Source organism: Pinus tabuliformis, chromosome 2_2 (genome assembly GCF_031772625.1).
Source record: "Pinus tabuliformis cultivar Carrire ecotype Pingquan chromosome 2_2, CPIR1, whole genome shotgun sequence".
NCBI lineage: Eukaryota > Viridiplantae > Streptophyta > Pinopsida > Pinales > Pinaceae > Pinus > Pinus tabuliformis.
Window position 1 is genome coordinate 541,392,220 of NC_142300.1, and position 17,378 is coordinate 541,409,597.

Below are 17,378 nucleotides of genomic sequence, written 5' to 3' on the forward strand. Positions count from 1 at the left end.
ATAAAAATATTTTACCTTTGACAAATCCCTCAATTATTTGTGATGACTTGTCATGTTCCTAGTTGCATCACTGCCAATTACCCAAATGATCTTATCTTGGAATGTGTCGGTGAATGTTGAGAAGAGAACTTCATCCTTTTACTTGATTACTTCCTTCTTTGTAGAGAATAAGAGGATCCATGCTTCCTTGATGCATTTCTTAATATATCTTTCTACCTTTCAGCACTTCTTAATGAACTTCTTCAATGTGTGGAGATCTTCATTATGCCCTTATCCAACCTTAGCTCTGATACCATGTTGAACTTATAAAGTATAAAATATACCTTTCTATTAAAAAAAAATATCATGAAACAAATTCAACAAGATTAAAAAAACAAAAATTAAACTTATGATTCAGGAAATTAAAAAAACAAAAATTAAAATAATAAAATAACAAAAATATTTAAAAAATATATCGATAAAAATAAAATAAATAAAATCACGACATCTCAACTCATTTAACAATATAATTATTTAAAGTCAGAATCGATTGCGTTATAAATAAAGTACATTTTTAGTCACACACTACACATTATATTTCAAAAGAGAATACCACAAACTCAATGACCTAGAACTCACAATCAACATGATTATAGTTATATTTCTCAATAATGTTCAACATGATTATAGTTAAATTTCTCAATAATGTTTTTGTTTTTGTTTTTCTTAGATGTTAGTTCTTTTTTGCATTTTGACTTAGACTTTAGTGAAAATGACATTTTTCTCATTAAACACATAATTAGTATCTCTTCATGTTGTCTTTATATTTTTAAGAAGCTATCATCTACTAATTGGAGTGAATTTCTTAAAAAACAATTATTATTTTTTTAAAATTATCATTAAATATATTTTGGTTTTTTTTTAGCATTTTATTTTGCATGTTTTGTTTTGTTTTTTTTTAAATAGCCAAATTTAACTTTAAATTTATAAAATAACAATCCAAAAATTTTAAATTATTAAAATGCATATTAATCATCTTTTGTCAAAAAGTAAAGTGATATCCTTGAACCACTACAAATAACACACCCTTTTTATAGTTCCAAGGAGATAAAATATCCTCTAATTCTAATATCAACAATTGTTTTTGAGATATAGTTGTGTGAATAAATTCTTTTATGTCACATACAACAAAATATATCAATAATTGTTTTTGAAATAGATTTGTGTGAATAAATGCTTTTGCATCACATACAAGCAAATATATCTTAATTTATCCAAAGCCTAAATACAATATTGATATTTTTTTTCTTGACACTCTTTATATAATAGGAACATGTTCTTTGTTTCAATAATCAGAATCTTAGCACCTCTATCACCTTCATCATTATTCTCAATTTGACATATATGAAAATTTTTAGTTTTTAGATGAATATTAACATTTCAAAAAAAAAATCCCTTATGTTCATGCCACTATTTTCTGTATGTCATGTTTTGTTGCTACAATAGAATAAAGAAAATATATAATTAAACTTAAACAAGTGTTTTTGAAATTCCTCCGTGATAATTACTCAATCCACCTATTTTATAATGAACAATAAATTGTTATAGATTTCCATTGATCATTCTTAGAGACAATGACATATTCCCATGTTACAATTAGCCATGCAAATTACTAACTAACATCTATATAGTTACAATTAAAAGAAAAACATGTTAACATGCTTAATATATTTATAGTTATCCACCTATACAAAGCGATTAAACTTTTTGTAATTGATTTCAATTATTAATGGGATATGAGAAAACATTTAAAACCTCAAGGGTAAATTGTGGTCCTTTTATTGATCTCAAGCAAGGAGACAGATAGGATTGAGGGAGCTCTTGATTATACTCATGCTTTAAGTAATGAAGGTATATCCATAGATGGTTTTGGTTCATTTAAGTAAACCATATATAGAGAAGTGTTAGTTAACCATTCTTGTAGCATTGGCTATCCCTTTTTACTTTTCCATCTATTCATGTTAAATAAGGAATCTGACAGTATTTGATATTACACAAATAATTTAAATAGATAAGAATCAACTAACAATTTTTAATGCTTCTTGTAATGATTTAGTAAGTAGTGATCATAGGATTTCATTAAAGATTACAAGTAGCATGGAGAATGGTTGGATGCCCCTTATTTATCTCACATGTGATGATAATATATCCAATTGAACCATAATGATAACTTGATTTGATGAACATGTATTTTATAGAATGTTTTGTTATTGAAACTAAATGGATTACATTATATATAGATAATTTTGAACAAATAATTAAAATTAACTATAAAATTCATTGCATTTGTAAGGGTGACAATTGAAGGTGTGCCAAATTTCTATTTCTTTCCATTGAATATAGGTTCCTCGGAAACCCTAAGCACTACCCCTCATTTTAAGGATGACACTCACTGTAAATAAAATGACATAGATTGAATGTAATTGACCTAACAAGGATATTGAGTGACTCCCATAGTTTCAAGTACGTTAGATAGGAAACTAGGTTGGACACTTGACTTTGAGATCTTCTGCTCCTAATTCACAACACCCAACAAGTTGTGCTAGCCTACTCGGCTAACTATAACCTACTTAATTGAAATATGGTGATGGTAATTTGATATTTTACATATTTATTAAATTGAAGCCCTTGAAATTAATATAAATATCAATAATCTTGTTGTGAAGTCAAAAGAGAAGTAGGTAATTATGTTATGCTTTAAATGATATTTTTTTACAAAACCTTTTAATATCATTAATGTGTACACACATACACACACACACACACACACACACACACACACACCAATGATAACTCTCTCTCTCTCTCTCTCTCTCTCTCTCTCTCTACACACACAACACACACACCCCAAAGATATGGTAACAATGAAATCATGTAAAGTATGCTTTTAATTTGATGAAGTTGTTGGAGCTCTTTTATAGAGTTCATAGGTGGTTGAATAAGCTAGTCTTATTATATTAATATCAATTATTAGTGACAACTATTAAATTTAATCCTATGGGATAGTCACTAATACAACATGACTTTATCACATTACTGAAGGCCTATACTCTAACACCCACTTTACAACTACAATACTAACTATTAAAAATCTTGATTGGAATTCAAACATTAAAAGTAAACTTATTAAGAAACTTCTCCATAATTTCAAGACCATACAATTAATCCATTGGGATATCTCATCAACCTTGTAAAGATATAATTCTTGACTTCCAATTTTTTAAATTCCCATGTTCTTGAATACCATTTTCCTAAACTCTCAATTTCTATATCTCTTGAATTATTGGATATGAATCTATATCAAGTTACATATAGCTTGATTCCCTTACATTTTCAAATATTTGACATTTCAAAATTCAATAATGTACTCTATTTTATTGTCACATTTCTCATTCCTATAGTTTTTTTGGGCCTTCTATACCACAATATATAGAAATTCATAGAGAGCATGGAGCCTACTTCTAGGGAAATCGACCCTCCTAAGAGTAAAAAAAAAATACTCTATGGAAACAAATCCTTCCAAAGAGTTCATATCCATATATAAAACTATAAAAAGGACATAAACAATATCAAAATATGGAAATGCCTGGTAATAAAAAAGTGCCTATCACTAGTCTGGTTATCTACTTCAACAAGGCTCATTCCTATTTCCTGACTCTTATCCCTATGAATCATAAGAAATAAAACGCAAATAAAACTAAAATTAATCAAAATATGGGTAATTCTCTATGGGAGATCCTATAGTTACCTCCTTGAATAAACTTGGTTTCCTATAGTTTGGAGTGTCACCCAGACTTGACAAGGTTGTGGACAGGTCCTCGGGCATAATAATTAGATTTTACTCGGAGAATTTCATTCCCCTTGATCCATACCTATCCCCCATATTTTTTTCCCTTATTGATAGACCTTTAACTGAAATGGTGAGCCCTAACACCCCTTTTATGGTGGCAGTAAACTTTCCTTTAAATATTGAAAGCTGCTTCTTTAGCTCTATAATTTCAACCCTCTATAAAATAATGGTCTACATAACCATGGATTTCATAATCCAATACATCTCCAATCACGTAAATATCCCATTTCCTTGGTTCAAGATTTTCCAAGGTCATATACCTTGCCTTTAGTATTCACCAGAGTTCACTCTATATCCATGTTATCCCATAATGGATGCGCTACAATGTCAACCTCATCAATGGATGCTTTTACCTCCATAGGAAACCTTTATATAAATTTATTGTGATCTCTTTCTATGTGTTTCTCTACTTGTGTGCATGACATTTCCCAATCTCCTTCATAGGAACATAGCCTCTAGAGAGTGTGATCAAATTTTTCCTTTTATTATTCTTCTAACGGGTTGGAACTATGAATATTAGGCCCTCTATAATTGAATTATGTGAACATTGTTAGTCCTTCACTTGAATAATCCATCTGCATAAGTATTTTCCCCTGTGGTCATGAAAATTAAGTTGGGTTAAGTAGATCTCGACTAACCCTCATGATGATAAATTCAAAACAACCTCCCACTAGTGGAAATACCAAATCATTCTTTGAATTTGGAATGGTACCCCCAACCCATTAAACCACTTTTATTCCTCCTTCATCAGATATGGTAATTCATTCACATAACTTTCCGTATGCATGAAGCAAATCAAGGCCTCAATCCTATGGGAGGTCATTTTGACATGCACCAGGCAAAGGATTAGTAACCCATATATCTAGCATCATATCAACCAACATTGTCATATAGTAAGGTCTTAACTAACAACTCTATCTCTCCACAAGATCAGAGCAAAATGTTGGCAAGACTAATGATTTATAAACACCATCACCATTTTCTCTCAAGGTACATACTCCTCGCGAGTGTCACCGAGCATGACCTACTTTGGAATATTCTTTTCTTCGATAGCTAGTCCTTAAATAATATCGGTCAATGACTACTCTTATATTGGATGCCCTACCTCATCCTCAAAGAGTATCGGATGCGAGATGGTTAACCAATTCTCCATTTTGTCTTCCAAAGTGAAGACAAGAATGATGTGCCTATCTCTCTCTCTCAACTAGGGAGGATATATCAACCAAGCCAAGATTTTCTCTCAAGTACACAAGCTTCTTGTTAGGAAGATATTTCGTCAATATGTCATCTACATGTTCATTAATTGAGATGTACTATAGCTACAACACACCATTTTGTACTAGCTCCCAAATTTAGTGATAATTTTTGTTTATATGCTTTGTCTTTCCATGAAATTTTGGGTCCTTAGATAATCGTATATAATTGGTGTTGTCATAATGTATCATTGTAGGGTCCATCATTCCTTTGAATATGTTGGATAATAGCTTCTTTAACCTGACTGTTTCTCTACTTACTTCATAGGCTGCAACATACTCAGCCTCAACACTACTCAAAGAAATTGTGTCTTGCTTTCTTCTCATCCATGAGATCATTTAGGATCCCAAACTAAAACAACCCTCCACAGTGCTTATTCCATCCTACTCATTGTATCCTCAATTGGAATATGTATATCCAAGCAGGTGGACACCATTCCTCCTATCATATTTCAGGTAGTAGTGGATAGTTCTTTGCAAATATCTCAGTATTTGTTTTGATTCTATGTAAGGATAATGATTTCCCACTTGGAATTGACTAAGAATGTTTATTGCAAAACATATGTTTGGTTGAGTGTTCACCAAGTACATCAGTGAGCCAATCAGTTGTCTATACTTGAAAGGATCCACCGGGCTTGATTCAGAACTCCTTAGCCTCTTTAAGTTTGTTATCATTAGATTGGTCATTGATTTGAAATCCATCATGTCAAACCACTTCAACATCTTGATCATGTACTTTCCTTGACCCAAATAATATTCATTAGGTCATTGCCAAACTTCTAGTCCCAAATAGTAATGCATCAACCATAGATCCTTCATGTCAAATTCCACATTTAGTTGCTTCTTACATTCTTCAATTCAGACTTATACACCTATCAAGAGAAGATCATATACATATAGAATAATGATAACATGTTCTCCATCTACAACCTTGATATAAATGTTCGAATTAAAAAAAGAATTTGTGAAGCCTATTCTTTGTAGGCATGTATCCATTCTTGCATATCATGCCCATAATGCTTTCTTGAGGCCACATAATTCTTTCTTCAATCTAAAAAATATGTATTCCTATCTTTGACTTCAAATCACAGGGGTTTCTCTATATATACTTCTTCATCTATTTTTCCATTCAAAAACACAATCTTAACATCCATTTAGTGGATGTTCCATCCCATCAATGCTGCTAGAGAGACCAATGGACGAATCACTATATATCTTTCTATTGGAGAAAATGTCTCTTTGTATTCGATGCCTTCTTGTTGAGAGAAACCCCTAGCCACAAATCGTGCCTTATAATTATCTATACTTCCATATGCCACATGTTTGATCTTATAGATCCACTTGGAAGTTACCACAGATTTGCCTTCAGGCCTAGGTATAATCTCCCAAAATCCATTCTTCATTATAGATTGATACTCTTCATTTATGGAATCCTTCCATTCCTGATGATTGAAAGCCTCTTCAAAAGTGGATGGTTCTTATTATATTAGTTTTGTCATGTATGAATCACACCTATAATATCTTTTGTGTTTCTTTCTCTCTAAATGAGCTTTTTTTTTATCCCGTGACCTTCTGTATCAAGTAGTGTAGATTTCAGCCAATTTTTTCTCTATCTTGATTCAGGGAGGACCACAGGTTGAATGGGTTTAGTGGTCTCCTCATATTCATGATGAGATTATTATTCTTCCATATTAAATTCTTCTTCAAATACTGAAAGTTATTCGTCATTAAAATCCTTGGGAAGTTCCTTAGATTTCTTGAATATGATACTCTCATCAAATATGACATATTGACTTACTTCTATTTGATGTCCTTCCTTTATGTAGATTCTATAATCCTTATAGGTGTTTTTGTAGCCAAAATTTTTTCCTCTAATGCCTGATGGATCCATCTTCTTCCTTTTTTCCTTTGGTATATAAATATATACAGGACACCCAAAGATTCAAAGATGATCTATAGTAGGTTTCTTCCTAGTGAATACTTTTTCAGGAGTCCTATTTTCCAGGGATCTATGGGGAATTCGATTTTGAATATATACTATTGTCTTTATGGCTTCCCCCCACAGAAATTTTGGTAGATCTTGATCATGTAACATCGCCTTTACTCTTTCTTCAATGGATCGGTTCTTTCATTCTACAACTCCACTTTGTTCAGGATTATATGGGACTATCAACTTTGTCTCAATCCCAAACTCCTTACAAAATGCTATAATCTCCTTGGATGTATACTCTCCTCGATTATCAGATCTTAGTATCTTGATCCTTCTTTCTATAAGGTTCTCCATTTTAGCTTTGAAGTCTTGATATTTTGTAAATACTTCATCCTTGGTTTCCATTAAGTAAACCTATGTCTTTCTTGAATGATCATCTATAAATGTGACATAATATAGATGGCCTTTAAGTGAATTAGGAGTCATAGGGTCGCATACATTATAGTGAATGAGATCCAATATTTATTTTGACCTTGAAGCATTGCTTCGAAATGGTCTCTTGGTATTCTTACCTAATGCACATCCCTTACATACTCCCTCATGATTTTCTTTGAGTTCATGTATTCCCTATACTATGGAACTTAGAGTTGGAAGGATTTTGAAATGTATATGACCAAATATTCAATTTCATAGTTCACATGGGCTAATTTCAATGTGAATCAAAACTTGTACTAGAGGATATATCAACCTATAAAGCTTTCCTTCCCGGATGCCAATTACTTTAGAATTCCATGTTCTTAAGCTTTTACTTTGTACTACAACTTTTAGATCAATGAAATATACTTTATCACCCTTATCTTCTAGACTTGAAATGGAAAGTAAGTTCTTATGCAAACTTGGAACAAATAGGATGTTGTTGAGGTGAACGTTGCTTCTATTTTCCAGCTCTATAGAGGTTGATCCAATACCTCTCACTGGGTAGATTTTTTTATATCAAAATTTTCACTAAATAAGAATATCTTACCTTTGACAAAGCCTTCAATTATTTGTGATGACTTGTCATGTTCCTAGTTGCATCACTATCAATTTCCCAAATGCTCTCATCTTGGAATGTGTCGGTGAGTGTCAAGAAGAGACCTTCATCATTTTCCTTGATTACTTCCTTCTCTATAGAGAATAAGAGGCTCCATGCTTCCTTGATGATTTCTTAAGATATATTTCTACATTTCAACACTTCTTAATGAACTTCTTCAATGTAGTGGAGATCTTCATTATGTCCTTATCCAACCTTAGCTCTGATACCATGTTGAGAATTCAATATGGAAATGATTAAGATTAATTCTCTTTACTTGATAACTTCTTGTGGTTCCTTTTTACTTATTATATTTTTTTTCTTATTGTTATATGTGTGAAGCACCAAACAATTAACAAAACACAAGAAGAGCAATGACACAATATATAGGGTGCAATTTATGGCCAAAACCTATCCTCTTGAGAGGAAAACCCTTAAATTCCTTCTCTTCCTTATCGATTCTTAAATTGATGAATTCCATGAACTTAATTCTGAGATGAATACCCTCCAAGACCAATACTAACCTCTTCGGATGATGTTCCAAATTCAATCTAGTCAAACATAGTCAAATCTCTTCAAGTAGCACCTTTTAGACTTCCTGCTACAAGTTTTTTGGCCTCATACTGCATATCTGAAATGTCGGTCGCCCTACAACTATTGTTGCCACACCTTGGAATTTCTATCTGATTCTAGAGCCCACCTCTGACCTTAGCTTTCCTTTCCCTAACTTCTGGAGATTGAGAGTGAACCCTGGTGACATTCACTTGACCTCTTTTCCTCCTTTTCTCTAAGAATGAACTTGTAGATGTATTCCCTAGTTATGGTGCAGAAACCCTAGTCCTATTTAGCATGTGTGAGAGAAATATAACCCAAACACAAATCTCCTTCATATTCCTTCTTCTTCACTACTTATTCCTTCCTCTTCCTTCGCTAGAATGAGTGGTGAGTGAGTGTGCTTCAAGGAGGAAAAGTCCTCTTCTATTTATAGGTTTTTGAAGGGTGGACTTGGCTCTTTCTTTAGGCCAACTTGACAACTTCTAGGCGAACTTGGTCTTGGAGGGTATTTTGATGCTTTTAAAGAAAAAAACAATTTTCTTTACAGGTAACAATGTGCCTAGTTGGGACTTCAATTTATGAGATTGACAATTTTCAATTCTTGACTTAGGAAAATCCATAGAAGTACTCAATGGGTGCTTGACATATAAACTAAAAGGCCTTGAGTATGATACCCATGCTCCAAAATAATAATAGTTTTCGTTCATTTCATAATTTACAATAATAATAAAAGACATTTTATACTTATGAAGACCAAGCCTAGTTACACATTTTTCAACAACCAATCGGTCCCAACTATCTCACATTTTGAGATTACTTTACACATTCCCCTCTTATTCAAAGATTCAACATCTCCAAAAATATTAAGTTGGCATTTGAGTATACTTTCCACCCTCGTACCTATCCAAATTGTCCATTTCACAACTTGATCCTACATCTTCCCTATGCATGAAAGAGATTATTCCATTCACTGCCACCCTGTAAAATTATGCTTGAATAGCAAGGCTTATGACAAACACGGGGAATCAAACCTTCTTGATGATAGGATATACAACTTGGACCAAAAAAATCTAAGGTATCAAGTGCAACTGATCATGCACCCCTTGCAATATAACATCATTTAAATTCAAGTACAAGAAGTATTTGAATGTTGTACAACAACATTAGCCACATCACATGCCTAGAACATGATCCAATAGAAAAAAACAATGATTGGTTATCAAGGATATTATCTTATGTCACTCTACTTCCATACTAACTCCATAGAATAATACAAGTTTATATATAACTCCTATGGTATAGATCTTACTCAAAACACTTCCAATGAATTGTATTTCTCCAATTCCAAAATAGAACAATATATAACAAAAATCCAAATTTTTTTCCAAACCCTACAATACCACGTTCAGAAAAATTCATAGAAAAAAGGTGAAGGCTAAAGCTAATGCTGGAATAAAACCCTGTACTAGTCCAAGCAATGGTAATTTAAAGATTTTTTGTTCTTCCTTTAAACCCCTGTGACTATGACTAACTTCGATATCCCCTTTCGTAAACAACCCTTCCTTTGATTTTCCACTAGAATCTTTGATATGTGACTACATTTACAACATAGAAAATAGTGGCAAGTCTACAAACCCTCACTCCATGAGACCTATGATCTTGTATTCTCCACTTCATATAAAATACCCTAGTTTTTCATGGATTAATTTCCCATGCTCTATGGATTTGAAGCCTCACACTAACAAGTACATTGTTTATTTTCAGCTAGGGTTTGTAGAAATAATGAACATAGGCCTAAATGATAACTTATAACAACACAACTTATAGTAATTATCTAAGAGTCAACCCTTCAATCTTTTTGACCTCTAAATAAAACATATTATAATCTCACAAATTTATATCAATCTGATATTTCTGTAATATATTTGCAAACATCTCCAAATATTTACACTTCCAATCTCTACATTGGATTTTAGCCAAATGGGAAACTCTAACAATCTCATGAATGACTAAATTTTGGCTTCCAGAATAGAAATGACTCCACACTTGTTTCTCTTACTCTTTCCTTTGTTTCTAATTTTACATTTCTAGAAACATAGTTGTGTATTACCCTAGAATGACTCTAAGTGCTGAATTTCTGAAATGAAATGATCTCATTCTCAACAATGGTGGAACCTTTTAGAGGAGAAAATCTCCTTCAATATTTGAATTGAGAATTTCATCTTTGAAAAAAAAACATTGCTTATGTTTGTTAGTCAACCACATTCATATTAGATCTTTGTCATTTTCTCAGGGGCTGACTATTCCATGTTAGTATGTTTTGAACACATATTTCTTGAGATAATTGATGATGCAAGCTTATCTATGAGAATAGATTTGTAACCATCCATATTGAATATTGACATATAAATAAGTATCGATAATTGTCATATTTGTTACAATTTTTTTTCTATATATGATGACCACTTAACTCAAATTGTGTTTCTTCTATTCTTTCAACTAAGAAATATTACAAGTGGATTAAGGGTAGTTAAGGATTGTTTTGGTGAGTTTTAGGGACCAAATTTCGAATATGGCCTCTCTACTATGGGTGAGGCCTCCAACGATGGGCTTACAATTTTGGATATCAATAACCAAATTTATATTGGATAAAATACATAAAAATGTATATCCTTGAAGAAAATGTTGAATTTTATAGCTATGGTTAGTATTCATAATCATTATTATCATTTATGTACTCATATAAATATAGTTCTATGTAGATCATGTTCTTCATACTGTGAGGAAATTTTTATTATTTATGAATTTGTCAAAAGAAAAATTAAAAGGCGTGTTCTTCATGACCTTCTCGAAAGGAAATTTTGAATTTTAAAATCTGATTTATGGATCCACAAGAATGCCAAGTCATCCCTCCTCCCTGTCAATTCGACTTAGCCGTAAAGAGGAACCTATTCGACACCTAAAGAGACTATACATATAAGGTCACTTGATCTCCCTCATGGTGTAATTCACATCTCACGAGATCAAGCATGTTCTTCTCCCTTAAAATGACGAATTCAAGAAGATGAAGGTCGAACATAGAAGAATATTTTTCCACTCCCATGTGTGACCAAAGTTGGGATGAATTTTCTATGATGCATTTATATGGAGAAGTCAAAAAATTTAAGTGGAAGAAAGAGACTTCAACTAAGCCTTTGAAAAAGATTTCCAGCTATTGTTTTGGATGGTTTACCTTGCCTCTTGGTGGACTATTGGTCTAGTCATCTTGATGATTAGTTTTTCTATGTCTTTTATGTCTCTTGTTTTGACTTGATTCTATAAGGAAAGGTTTTTGGGTTCCCCCCCATGTGGGTTTTCCTATGGTAAACTCTCTTTTGGTTGTCTCTTTATGATCCTTATGGAATTTTTGTTTTGCTGTTGAGCTCCTTTGTGTAATTGATTTATGATAGAAAATATCACAAGAGAAATATTAAGCTAATAAATATCATAAGAAGTATTTATGAGCTTATAGGATGCCTTAGATTTTAAACAAAAAACACATTTAGTTTATCATTTTCATTTACCATTTCCATGCATGTATTTTTTTTTGTTCAACACCATAAAATAATGAATTAAGCATATTACAGGCACAAATTAAATAACAACATAAGCTTATTTCAAATCACGAGAATGAACTTAGAAACCTTCAACATTGAACCATGTTGAGATGTGAAACTAAAATATTAAAGGTGTCCTCCTCCTGAAATTCTCTTGAACCACATAAGTAAATTTTCTACCTAGCAAAATGATCCGGATTTAAACAGGAACGCAATAAATTATAGAGATAACCATAAATGCAGATATGCAACGGAAATAATACTTCATTTCATTACTATAAAATACTAAAATCTACCTACAAATAGAAATGGAAATAAACTAGCTATGGCAATGGTAGCTTATCTCTGAGAAAAGATGTGGCGGCTACATGCCTCGAACTATGTTAAAATGAGGCTCAAAGGCCTATTTATTGTTGAGAAACAATCGAAAACCATTAACATCCCAAAACCTAACCCTAGAAGATGGAAAGCCAAAATGTGGACCCCATTTTGGGTAAGTTGGTACATCAACTTCCACGGGTCATAACTTTGGCACACGATCTTCGTTTGTTGCATACAATAGCTCATTAGAAAGATCTATCTGAGCATTGAAACTTTTGGAAGAGAAACATTGGTCCATTGATCCATGCTGCTCCCAGATTTCCCAAAAAAACGTTGTTTATGGCATCAAAACAGCTGTGGAAGTTCAGGACCCGAAAAACGCTAAAAATAGTAAGATGTGCTACAATTACGGAAACTAAAAAATTGAAAGAGACAGTTGTCAAGGTCTAAGTGGGATATGTGGGTGGTCACCAACATCCACCTAGATCACCAAATTAGGAACATCTTATCTAATTTCTTAGCCCTAGGGAACCTCTGTACATTCCCTAGCCTTTTGTGTCCAAATCCCAAAACCACATCTTGTAGTGTGTTTCAACCACTCAATGTTTGACACCTTCCTCAATCTCCACAAATTGTAACAACTCCTTAGCACAAAAACTCTTACAAGAACCCAAATCCTTTCCCTCTCCCCCTAACTCCAAAATCCAAAATCCAACGTTGAAATCCCTCCACCATTCTCCTCCTCCTATTCATCTATCCTTCACCAATCTCTAAAATATTCTCCCCCGTTAATGGCTTACCTACCAAGTTATAAAAACCTCCCCAACTAAAATATTTGTCACCTTAAAGGTCCACTTAACCCTAGTGATGTTAGGGTCTGGGGTGCCCCCCTTATAGGATAATACAAGACAACAACTCCTAATAATAATTAATACACATTAAATAGCCAAGAAATCTCAATGATCTAGTCGAAATCAATAAGTTATGTGAGGGCCCAATTTAATTTAATATTAAATTAATCATAAGGTTACACTTAAAAGTATAAAACATTAGTTCATCATTAATCAATCTTAAAGACTATTCATAAAACTACATAGCTTAATCATTAATAAAGGTTAAAGAATAAATATTAATTAATATAAGCTCTATTTGTGATTAAGTTCGAATAATATACCATAGAAATAATAGCATATTTATGAAATGTGTGGGTATGTAGCTAGTATGTACATACGTCATACATATACTATTAACACTAATAAGAAATTAACATAGCAATCAATCTTTCAAAAGGTAGGCTAATATCTAAGCATCACATATAAGATTAAGGAGTGGGCATTACAATCATTTTTATCATCATCCTCCGAGTCATTGTCATCATTACTTTTGTCGTTGTTGTTGTTATCATCACGTCCACCATCGTCATCATCTCCTTTGTCATCATCATCATCATTGTCATCATCATCATCATTGTCATCATTCCTCCTCCTCATCATCATTATCATTGTTGTCATCATCCTCCCCCTCCTCGTCATTATTTTCATTGTCATCATCATCATCATTAGTAGCAACCTCATCATTTTCATCATTGTTTTCATTGTCATAATCGTCACCACCACACCACCACCATTGTTTTTGTTTCGACCACCTCCTCCTCCTCCTCATCATTGCGAGAATTATCATCATCATTTTCATTGGCATTGTCATCATCATAGTTGTCATCATTGTCCTCACTTCCCTCGCCAGCTTTGTTGCTGCCACCACCACTCCCACCCATCACCACCATCATCATGGTTATTGTTGCCTCCAATGCTACCCCCACCACCTCTCCCACTGCTATTGTCACCCTTCAATATTAAATTTCAAACATCAATATCACTAAATAAAAAACATAATATATATTTTCAAATCATCCTCTTAGTTCATTTTGAAAAATCAATATCACTTAATAAAAAAACTTTCATAAAATAAAAAATATTCATTAATTTATTTTGTTGGCATTTTTCTAATGTTTTCCAACATTATAACGGTTTCTTATAGGTACAATTTAACTATTGAATATTTTGATTTTGATGACAATGATAAAAAATTTAATGACATTTAAATTTTTTGTTATTTAAAATGTATTTTTAAATGCATAAATATATTGATTGAATGCCCTTAAAACATTTATAATATACATATCATATTACTCAAACTAATAATTCCAATTATATAAATTACACAACTCAAATTTACTATAACAATAAAACTCTATAAAAATACAAGCAAAATTTACTCAAAAATCTTGAAAACTTACCTAAAGTTTAAAAAATAAAATAAATTAATCTTATATATATAGATAGAGGGTTTATATTGGATTCATATATTAATTTCGATTAAAATTGATGTACAGCTTCATCACCATGACAAAATCAAATTCACCGAAACCTTTGTAATAAATTTTTAACCCACTACATTTAACTTCGCCATCACCAACACTACACATTTCAATTTGTACTTGGTCCACTTATTATGCCTAAACCCATAATAACAATACAATGACCTTAATGGAGCCAATAATGGTAAGCTACTTTGTAAATTTAAGTGACGACTTAGTGGTTGGTATCATTAGAGGTCCATTATCGCTAAGTTATCCAATTATCGTTGCAAATTATCACGCACAACAAGTTGGTGAAAAATTTGATGTGGGTTTGCTTGAATTTTGAAGCCGATTAATCCGCTACAAATCATAACCGTTGAATTCAGACGCCCATATTGCGGCCCTCAAACCCTATTCCTCCTCTATATATATACATATATATACACACAAAAGCTTCACATATTCTCCACATTTATCCCGAAACTTCACCGGCTCTTGATCAAGTCTAGCTGCGCAGTTCAAGTCAAGCCGTTTCTATTCGATCTCTCGATCGCTGCGCAGTTCAGTTTTGTTAGTGCTCGCTTACTTGGCCGTGGGAGTTTAATTTTATTTATCTCAACCAGAGCAACGTGGCCATAATGTCCAAAGCTACAGATGTCCAAAAAAGGTTGGGATTTTTTTGTTTTTGTTTTCTAACACCCATTACTTAGAAATTTACAAAGCTTTACTTGTTACACCAAGTTAATGCAATTTAGAAATTTTTGGTTTAACCTATTTTGTACGCTAAAAACTTTCATGCTCTGTACGTGTACAGGTTGCAGTCTGAGCTTATGCAACTAATGGTACTTTTCCTACTCTGTTTACATTTCCTTCTGTTTGTGATTATGCCCTTCTCAGTGTTCTTGTACAATGTTTGCCTTGCTCATTATTCTTATATCATGTTTTAACTTTTTTGTTTGCCATACTCACCTTCTATGTAGAGTATAGATTTTTTGGTTTTTTTTTTTAAATCTATTACTTTCACAAAAAAAAAGAGGGTATTAACCATATATTTTAATGGAAATTGTTTTAAGTCTGTGGACTATGTAGAATGCATACTAATCTCATGCTTAATTTTCAATTTCCTTGTTTTTCTACACCATTTTGCTATATTTTGGTGATCTTATTTTATTGTCCACAACCTAATTTTTATTTTCTAATTCTTATTCAATCTTCAGATGAGTGGTACACCTGGAATTTCAGCTTTTCCTGAGGCAGATGACATTTTCTCTTGGGTTGGCACCATAAATGGAGGAAAAGATACTGTTTATGAGGGCCTGACATATAAGGTTTCTTTGAGTTTTCCAAAGGATTATCCCTTCAAGCCTCCTGTAGTGAAATTTGAGACACCTTGCTTCCATCCTAATGTTGACAAGCTTGGAAACATATGCTTGGACATTCTTAAGGTATGTTTTATTTGTTTATTGTCTTTTCCCTTACCTTCTAGTTTTTAGAAAGTTGCCTACAACTTTCAAGCCTAAGTATGCTATGCTAAGTAATATGTCACCTTTTATACATTGATTTGTAAGAGAATTGATTACAGGAAAAATGGTCCTCAGCATATGATGTTCGTACTATCCTCCTGTCTATACAAAGCCTTTTGGGAGGTAAACATGAGGTTAATTTGGATCAACTTTGTAATTTTATATTCCTTTGGTTTTGTTTTCCACACTCAATCAACTCTTTTTATTGTGCAGAACCAAATAATGAATCTCCTCTTAATACCTTTGCAGCCTCCATATGGAGCAATCAAGAAGGTAATGCTTGTGACTCTTATTAAAATAAATTAGAATTCCTAATTATATGAGAGGATGATTGAATTAATTTGGCTTTTAATAATAGTCTAGAAGTCTTAGTGTTAACCCATTGACTAATTATGGTTGACAATGTGTAGACTTCAAAAGAGCAGTGATGAAACAGTACAAGGATGATGGTGGAGCAACTAGTCAATAGTTTCAATTCATGCAGTTTTCAAGATTCAAATATTATTTTCTTACCTGGAATCAAATCAAAATGTTTTGGAGGGTGGTTTAAAATTTTTGTAGTGTATTGTAATAGAAGTAGTGGAGTTTACATAATTGTATTATTTTTATTGTAAATGTATTGTTTATTAAAATTGAATTTAAGTAGAAAGTATACTTATTTTTTCTCTTAACCAATGGTGAATGTTTCTTGTAAATGTATATATATCCATTTTGTCCTATGGCATTTGCTTAGTTATAAACTAACCATCATATGAATTATGGTGGTTTTTTATATAAATGTGTAGGATTAGTTAGGAATTGTATGATGAATCATTGGTGCACTTTTTGTTGGACAAATGTTTATAGACTATTGGCAAACTTGTATTCATACTTGTAAGTC

At 32.4% G+C, this 17,378-nt stretch overlaps 1 protein-coding gene across 1 annotated transcript; it reads left to right on the top strand.

Annotated features, from left to right (window-relative positions):
* Positions 1-15,757: 15,757 nt before the first annotated feature.
* Positions 15,758-16,967, top strand: LOC149193752 (uncharacterized). The gene is made up of 5 exons (XM_089406903.1): positions 15,758-15,817; positions 16,193-16,420; positions 16,558-16,621; positions 16,712-16,771; positions 16,909-16,967. Exons 1-5 carry the CDS (start codon positions 15,806-15,808, stop codon positions 16,965-16,967), a joined length of 423 nt encoding a protein of 140 aa, XP_089263029.1. The 5' UTR covers positions 15,758-15,805.
* Positions 16,968-17,378: the final 411 nt, after the last annotated feature.